We start from the raw sequence: 9,237 nt of genomic DNA, 5'->3' as shown, positions 1-9,237 counted from the left end.
TATTTATTTTACATTGATTACTGACCATAGTTTGTGTGTGTGTGTGTGTGTGTGTGTGTGTGTGTCCCCACAATGTATTGGAAGATACTCTTAAGTGCTTATCAATTTCCAGTGTTCATTTATCCTCCTTAATCTGTGGGAATAAAACTACGTTACTTCTCCCTAGAAGCCAACAATCTAAATAAAAAAGTTCTGAGGCATAAGCAGTATAAATGAGCTTTTCAATCGTTTTGAGGTATAACGGCACAATAGTTTTAATACAACCACCAATCTTCACAAAATAATTTTAATACTTTGTGTCTGGGCTAGCAGCATGTCGCACTGTGACATTCCTATACATACATAAGCATTTTGTCTAAGTACAAATGTTAAAAGCAGAGTAACTTAAGCAATTGCCTATACAAAGGTAAGTAGACGCTAGGTTATTTTTCTTGAATTTTTGCTGCATAGTAAATTGCAATTACATGTCAGTATAATGTACTGATCTATAGAATACACTTTGAATTGTGAGGTATGGCAACTCCCTATAAAGAGAGCTAACATGTAAACCTGAATATTTTGAGTGATTTTTTTTTTTTTTTAGCTGCCATGGATGGGTAAGACAAAGAAATCCAGCATTCAAAGACCTTAGAAACATTTTTCTGACCAAAACATAAAATAAAATCTTTTAATAATTCTCAGCTATTTCCTAAGGATTCCTTTTTGGAGCACTGTTCAATGAACAACAATAAAGTAAATACTGAAGTGAAGTGAAGCTAAGTTTGTTGTGGAAGTGTGGGTTAAGCCAGTTATTGGGGGGAAAAAAAAGAATTCACCAGGTAACTGCTCATTTACTTTACATCAGTTGAGACTCTGATATATATGCATATATATGCATCCCAACTTTATAATTCAAGATTGCAGTTGAATACTTCTAATTCACTTGAATTACCAGGGTAATAAGACAATTAGAAACCGTATATTTTCTTAAAAAGGACATGCTTAACATTTTGACATTACTTCTAAATTCAGCTGAAACAAAATCCTCCTGAAATACATATTCTACTCTAAAAATTGAGTGGTTGAGAGTTTGTAGCAAAAGCTATCACGATTTAACATTTCCAACATAGAGTAGATACAAATAAAAGTAACTGCTGTTTAAAATATCTAATAGATAAAATAATATAAACCAATGAACTGATATTAGGTTAGAATACTGCCATTCCAGTTTGAATATTTTCAATATTTAAGTTTCTCACTTTCAAAATGGACAATAAAACAGTTGTCCTATGTTTTGAGGCAAATTCACTTTAAATTCTATGCCCAGATGACATATTTAATGTTTAAAATTGGGAACTATGCCACTTATACATTATTCAAATATTCTAGAAAATAAGTCATGATTGGTTAAATGTATCATAGTTAACTATCACAAAACATCAGTAGAAATAAAGCATAGAAATGGAACTAAATAGAAGAAAGCCTGGAAGAGCTACCAGAACTAGTTGAACATTAGGTGGAAGAACGGATCCCAGATAAAATGAACTTGCAATGTTCTTACATGAAGGAAAGAATAACATCATTTTGTCCACATTAATATTGTACTCATGACAGTCCCTTTTCCTAGTGTTGTGATAGAGAGTCTTTAATGTACAGTGCTGGGCAGGCACTTTAGTGAGAACATAAAAATTATAGTGGTTAGAAAAAATGGAAAATTATCAGCAAAAATAACGAAATCTGTATTTTTTGGCCCAACTTTACTAGAGAGGATATGTATACCTAAGAAACTAATTTTAAAAATCTTTACCTCATTTTTAAAGCCTAAATGTACTACTATGAAGATCCTTTTGAGCAGACTTTCTGCTGAATGAAGCATCATATATTATTAGATTACAAGAGAGATCTTTCCTTAGTTATCCAATAGTGATCTATTTACAGGGAAGCTGTGTTATCTGGCACTTTACCAACTGGAATTTCTGAACACTCAGTGCAAATTCTGACTCAACTAGCCAACCACACCAAATGACATAATCACACAACAAAATACAGACCACAATGGAGTTAACATGTTGTTTTCAGGGTCATAAAATAGAGAAAGGGAAGGGAAATCAGAAGAGGAATACCACCTGGGTCAACAGGAATTGACTCTTATTAACAAAGCAATTTTAATTAATTTACTCTTGCTATGCTTGATAAAACACACTTTTACTGTATTATTACATTTTAGGGAAGAAAGCCTAGCAAGTAACTTGGTGTAATGTCACTTTGCATAGTACCTCTTGGTACCAAGGGAATGTATGGAAATCATTCCCATCAGTAAAGCACCTCAAGAGAGGACTGAGAAAAGTGAGAAAGGAGTTTTGTTTGTGCTAACCTAAATCATCAACTATAAAAAGTTAAAACACTCCTCCCTCACATTGTACTTAAAAAAAGCATTAGACATTTTAAAACATATATATATATATATATATATATATATATATATATATATGGAGAAATTGGATCCATAAAGTGACTTTGCTAATGCAAATTATAGGGCAAATTTGGATTAATTCAATGTAAAGAACTGATTCATACACGAATTTTAAATACACTAAAGTCTCGCACAAATCATTTTCCTCAATAAATGCATCTTCAAAGAAAAGCTTCTGTCTGAGCCAGAACAACCTCAAAGAATTATTAGGATAATATAAAATAAAGGAGTAAATATTTCCAAGTTATTTACTGAAGTTTCTTCAAGCCTCAGACTTTCAGTTTAAACTAATTTATGGGTTTAAAAAGTTAAAGAAAAATGTTAAAAATTTTTCAATGTTATACATACTCATTTAGAGGTCATGAGGATTTATTTATTTTTTAATGATGCAAGGCACTTTTCTTTTTTGGGATTCATTTAGGAAAAAAATGGTGCTACATTGGTTATTATAGTCTATTTAGAACCATTTTGGACAAAGAAAATTGGGCTAAGCAACTCTAAAAAGAACAAACACAACATTTGGCTTCTAAGAAATGTGAAAAGAAAGTCACTTGAAAATCTAAAACTCTCCTTGTTTTTGAGCATCTGGTATAAAGCAATGCATCTTTTGTTCATTAAATATTTTTCTTCTATAGACTAAATAAATTAGAAAGGTAATAGGAAAGGAAGCAATACTTGGATCATCTGAAAGTAAGAATAGTTGGCTTATTATCATGATTTCAAGATTAGTGATAAGGGATCAAGATGTTTTAAAAAATAAAAAGGTAATTAAGCTATTTAATTCTAATAAAAAAGAAAGGTGACAGGTTCCTGCATTTGTTAATGTTTCTGTAAGAGGCTCCATCATAAAATTGAACTGTAAAATTATTTTTTAAATGTAATATATAGAACACAAAATGAATTTTTAGCAAACTTTAGGAAATTCTTTTGTTATAAATTGCCCAAATTTTATAAACAAATTCCCCTAACTTTGCATTTTGTTTAAAGTAGTAACTTTATATCATACAAATAAATTTCAAGTATGAAAAGTGCATTATTGCAATAATACCTCTTTGCAAGTCCAAAATTTTAGTTTATAATAAAACTGTAAAGTGTTAATAAAAAGAAAAGGAGTACAACCATCAGTGCCATCTATTGCAGAAATCTTACAATGTTGCTTAATAAGTTGTAGAGAAACACATCTGGAAGCAACATATAATTGAAAAGAAACTACTTGTGTTTTTACCACTTTACATTAGTATTGTCTCTAGTGTTTCCTCCTTCCCAAATAGAAATTCACATCCTCTGTGGTGCTCTTGAGTCAGCCATTCTGTGCAGTAGCCACTTGCATGCTTCCAAAATCATCATCTTCTTCATGTGTCCTCTTCAAACTGCCTAAATGTATTGCATGAACATAACATATAATGGGAACTTAAATTTATTAGAAATGTTATACCTAGTAAGTTTCATTTTTACTGAAGTGTTGCCATGTATATATGCACTAAGACAATTCCATGACTGAACTTTCAGCAAACTTTAGTAAATTCTCTTGTTATGAATTACACAAATAACTTTGTATCTTCATAACAGAATACATTTTCCCTCTTGAGAATTAAGTATGTCTTAGGTGTTGCAAATGATAAACATTAGTTTTTAAAGTAGTTTGGAAATAGAAATTTTAGAGATAATGGTACAGAACAATTGATTATCAAGTTTATTTTTTTAGGCATCATAATCGTGACTTAGGACATAAAATTTAAGAAATTAATTTTAAATTTGTACAATTTTATTTTGCAGATATAATTATCTTTGCTTTCATAGATGCTGCTGAAAATATTTTGCCACTGAAGCTGTGTTTTTTATTATCAACAAGTCTAGAGCTGGGAGAAAGGACAGCATGCAGCACATAAAGCAGAGATTTTCTTTTATCCACTCTTCACATCAGAGTCCACTAGTACAGAAATTTTTTTTTTTAATATATTTTATTGATTTTTTTTTACAGAGAGGAAGGGAGAGAGAGAGGGATAGCGAGTTAGAAACATCGGTTCAGCTGCCTCTTGCACGCCCCCTACCGGGGATGTGCCCGCAACCCAGGTACATGCCCTTGACCGGAATCGAACCTGGGACCCTTGAGTCCGCAGGCCAACGCTCTATCCACTAAGCCAAACCAGCTAGGGCAGTACAGAAATTTTTCACATGGAATCAAAGGTGTCACTATAAGGCCAATAGATATAATAAAAAAAAATCTGAATCTCAATGGAGGAAAACTTTAGGGAACAATGACTAGTCAAGTGGTGCTTTATTATATGCCTAACAATGGGATGGTCTTAAATTTATGCTCTAACAGTTGTGCTTAATCACAATAATGTTAATTCAGAGGGAAGATTCCAACATGAAATTAATCTGTCACTATAAGATTAATCAAATAAGGACAGAAATATAAACCAAGACAGTGGGATAAAGAAGAAAACATGCTAGACAAGGCTAAGTACCGCTCCTGCAACTGAGTGTCAGAGAAGATGCTGCACTTTCTACTTTTGTACCTTCTATTAAGGGAGGTAAGGTACAAATAACCTTAATGCAAGGCAGATAGTGAGGAGTATAGATAGAGCAGTTTCAATGATGGGATTAGCGGAAGAATAAATTAATCATCAAGTTTTCTTGAGATGATGCATGAACTAAGTTTTTAGGAACAGAGAGACTAAATGTGATTCTAGGTGGAAAAAAGAGATGAAGAAAACCATCATGGAGTGCATAATAACGAGAAACAGGCCTTGGCGGGGTAGCTCAGTTGGTTAGAGCATGTCCACATATACCAACGTGAGGTTCGATCCCTGGTCAGGGCACATACAAGAAACCACTAATGAATGCATAAATAGGTGGAACAACAAAGCAATGTCAGTCTGTCTCCCTCTTCCTCCCTCTCAAAAAAATCAATAAAATCATCCTCGGGTGAGGATTAAAGAAAAAAGAGCAACAGTGAGGGGTGCAAAAAAAGATCAGAAGAGACTTAAATTACTACCTATCACACTACCTATTGTGTTTTCTGTAGGACTTAATCCAATGAAGGCTTCTGTACAGGAAAAATATCACAATTAGAACTATCTTTAGTGAAAATGAGTCTGGCCACAATGTTCAAACAGACCAAACGAAAAGACTTTGGATAGGAGGCCAACATGGGCCTGAGCTAGATGGAGACTAGGAATACTATAAAATAGGGAAGTAACTTTAAAGGTACTGCAGAAACAGACCCTAGCAGATTTGATAACAACTAGATGGTGGTAGCAAAAAAAACAAACAAAACAGTTAATGGCTCTGGCCAGGTGGCTCAGTGGGTTAGAGGGTTGTCCTGTTATGCCAAGGTTGCAGGTTCAATCCCTGGTCAAGGCACATATAAGAATCAACCAATAAATGCATAAACAATTGGAACAACAAACTGCTGTCTCCCTCTCTCTCTAAAAATCATAAATTTTTTTAAAAAGGGTTAATGACAACTAGGAAGCTGAGCCTGAAGGATGAATATATAAAACTGTCACAACAGGCTGTGCAATACAGTGAAGAAAGTGCTGGACTGACTTGTGGTTCAGAACACAAGTGCTCAATTCCCAGCCAAAAACACAGTAGGAATGTAACCTGTTCTTCCTATCATATAAGGCTGTTGATTCAAATAAAAATGAAATGAACTTTGGGAGAGAGACACCGTAAATGAGCACATTCTATGAGTGCTCCAGTAAAGTAAAAAGAACAGCAAACAAGTGTAACAAGATCTTGGGAAGGAAGGTGAAAGTTAAAGATTGTGATAGTGTGCTTGAGTCATTACCTTTGAAAATGGGCAAGGACTCTGAAATAGGGAAGGAGAAGGGCTTGAACATCCATAGCAAAAGAAAAACTTGAGGTAGTTGACATTAATCACTCTAGCTTGAAACATACTTTCATTTATTAACTATCATTTATTCTTAATAAGATCACCCCTTCACCAGACTGCTCTTATTATTTTAATCTAAGTGGCAACACAGTTATACTACTTAGAGATTTAAAATGAAACCAAGTAGAAATTTGATCTTCTAATCAGCTTACACTGATTAACCAGTTAGTGGTGTGTACACAGCAGATAAGACATATCTATTCATATAAAATTAAAATTTGAAATTCTTTTTTTTATGAACAATTTAAATTGTTAGTGTAACTTGTAACGAGCAAAATATGATTCTTTTCTACCTTTCTCCCCACAACTTTCTCAAAAATGAAAAAACCCTTACCTGCAGTACCAGAATGAACAGATAACGACCTTTCTATCTGGAGTGGTGACATCATCTGTATTGTTAATTTTGCTAGGTAGATGGCTTCATATTCCTAAAATATAATTTTAATTAACTTCAATATACATTTAAATTCTTGGATACCCAAAACAGTGGTTGATGTGTACATTATTAGTATTCTTAAGTTTATATCAAAAAATATGGTACCATATTATTGTAAGAGAAATGCAGGCTTAAAATTCTTACCTCATAATGTCACATTTACTGATGAGACTATAAATCAAGGCAGGCCAATAGCTTGCACTAGGGCAGTGATGGCGAAACTATGACACGCGTGTCAGAGGTGACACACGAACTCATCTTTTTGGTTGATTTTTGTTAAATGACATTTAAATATATAAAATAAATATCAAAAATATAAGTCCTCAAACTTTTTAAACAGGGGGCCAGTTCACTGTCCCTCAGACCGCTGGAGGGCCGGACTATAGTTTAAAAAAAAAAACTATGAACAAATTCCTATGCACACTACACATATCTTACTTTGAAGTAAAAAAAGGGAACAAATACAATATTTGTATTTGCATGTGGCCCGTGGGCCGTAGTTTGAGGACCCCTGCCCTAGGATATCACACACTGAACTACCAATTAATATGTATTGGGGCATTAGGATAACAAGTACGATACTTTCACCACTATTACTTATTGTTCTGATAGAATGAAAATTCAATGAGAAAGCAATATGAAATTAGCAAAGTGGCAAATTATAAATTGAAGATGAGATAAAAAGCTAAGTTAATCAATTAGAAAATTTCTTAGAATAAGAGTTTAATAAGGTTGCCAACTGAAAATGTAATAAAAACTAGTAGCTGTCCTATATACAAATAACCAGATAGAAAATACACGGGGAGAAGAAACAATTTCACTTATAATGGGAACAAAAAAGTACCTAGGAATAAATTTCATAAGAAATGCATATATTCTGTACAGAGAAAACTTTAAAACACTAAAAGATATAAAAGCTGATTTGAATAACTGGAACATATTCTTAAAGTAGAAGACTAAAAATTTTATGGAGCCATTTCTTTCTGAACTGTGAATATATCATTAAAAACTATAAAACTTCTTCCAGTAAAGTTAACGAAGAACAATGAGGGGGTCTTGAGTCATACTATAAATGGTTTATATATTATAGTACTTAAAATTGTTTGATACAAGTGGAGCAATAAGCATATCAATGGAACAGAATAATAAGTCCAGAAATATACCCAAGTACGAAACAGAATTCACTGTATAATAAAAATAGCTTTTCAAAGGCAGATTTCCTTTAAGAGCTCTTAAAAAACCAATGAGAAAAAGACCTGCAACGTGTATGGAAAATGGCAAACAATAAGGAGTTGCACTTTACCAACAATATGACAATAACCAAAAAGTTAAAATACTTTTGATTACTGGTATTGTTTAGAGGATGGCGAAACAGGTCTCCTTGTTTTTGGGTGTGTTAAGTTTACATTACTTCAGTCTTTTTAGAGTTCATTTGATATCACCTTTCAAGTGCCCTCTAACCCAGCAATTCCACTCTGATCAGTTATCTTACAGGTATATTCACAGAGAGATGCACCTATTCTTTCCAATACTGTTTATAATCATCAAAGGCTAGAAACAATCTAAAGGCCCATGTTAAAAGGAAGTGGTCATATAAAATTGTTATATATGTACATATACATATAAAATATTTTTTGATAGAGCTATACATGCTGTTTTAGAATGATATACTAAGATATACTATTAGGGAGACTTATTTTTCACTGTACTCTCCTTAGGCACTGTTGAATTTTAAATTTTTAAACCATGAGTGCATATTACTTTTTCAAATCAGTTTAAAAAGAGATGTTTTTACACAACTATTAAAAGGCAAAGAAACTAATAAATTACAGTTAACTTTCTGTTCTATAATATAACTATAAGGAAGAAATAAAAAACATATTACACAAACAAGGTGAGAAAAGAGAAACCAGTTTCTCTTTTAAATGAAGTAAAAGAGAAAAAGAAAGACACATACACAACCATATGGTGATTACCAGAGGGAAAAGAAGAGTTGGGAGAGGTAGAAGATGGTAAAGGAAGAGGTAAATGGTGATGAAAGGAGACTTGATTTGGAGTGGTAAACACACAATACATATACAGATTACGTATTATAGCAATGTATTCCTGAAACATGTATAATTTTATTAACCAACTAGAGGCCCAGTGCACAAAAATTTGGGCACTGGGGGGTGGGGGAGGGGGGGGGAGACGGTGGTGGTCCCTCAGCCCAGCCTGTGCCCTCTTGCAGTCTGGGACCCCTCAGAGGATGCCCACCTGCTGGCTTAGGCCCACTTCCTGGGGGATAGGGCCTAAGCTGGCAGTCAGACATCCCTCTGGCAGCCCGGAAGTCCCCGGGGGATGTCCACTTGCCACTGGGGAGCAAGCCTAAGCTGCAGTTGGACATCCTTAGCGCTGCTGAGGAGGAGGGAGAGGCTCCCACCCCCACCGCTGTGCTGGCAGGTG

The 9,237-nt window shown here is 33.8% G+C and overlaps 1 protein-coding gene across 2 annotated transcripts in view; it reads right to left on the bottom strand.

Annotated features, from left to right (window-relative positions):
• Positions 1 to 228: 228 nt before the first annotated feature.
• The window catches only part of STYX (serine/threonine/tyrosine interacting protein), a 26,298-nt gene continuing 17,289 nt past the window's right edge, over positions 229 to 9,237 (bottom strand). For both annotated transcript variants that reach the window (XM_015570500.1, XM_015570501.1), the window contains 2 exons: positions 6,691 to 6,784; positions 229 to 3,826 (listed from right to left, as the gene is read on the bottom strand). In XM_015570500.1, coding sequence (XP_015425986.1) covers positions 3,753 to 3,826; positions 6,691 to 6,784 — 168 coding nt within the window. In that variant the 3' untranslated portion in view covers positions 229 to 3,752. The remainder of the gene's footprint in view (positions 3,827 to 6,690; positions 6,785 to 9,237) is intronic.

The sequence above is a fragment of the Myotis davidii genome, unplaced genomic scaffold (genome assembly GCF_000327345.1).
Source record: "Myotis davidii unplaced genomic scaffold, ASM32734v1 scaffold847, whole genome shotgun sequence".
NCBI lineage: Eukaryota > Metazoa > Chordata > Mammalia > Chiroptera > Vespertilionidae > Myotis > Myotis davidii.
The sequence above is the reverse complement of the archived record's forward strand: the minus strand, read 5'-3'. Positions and strand labels throughout refer to the sequence as shown.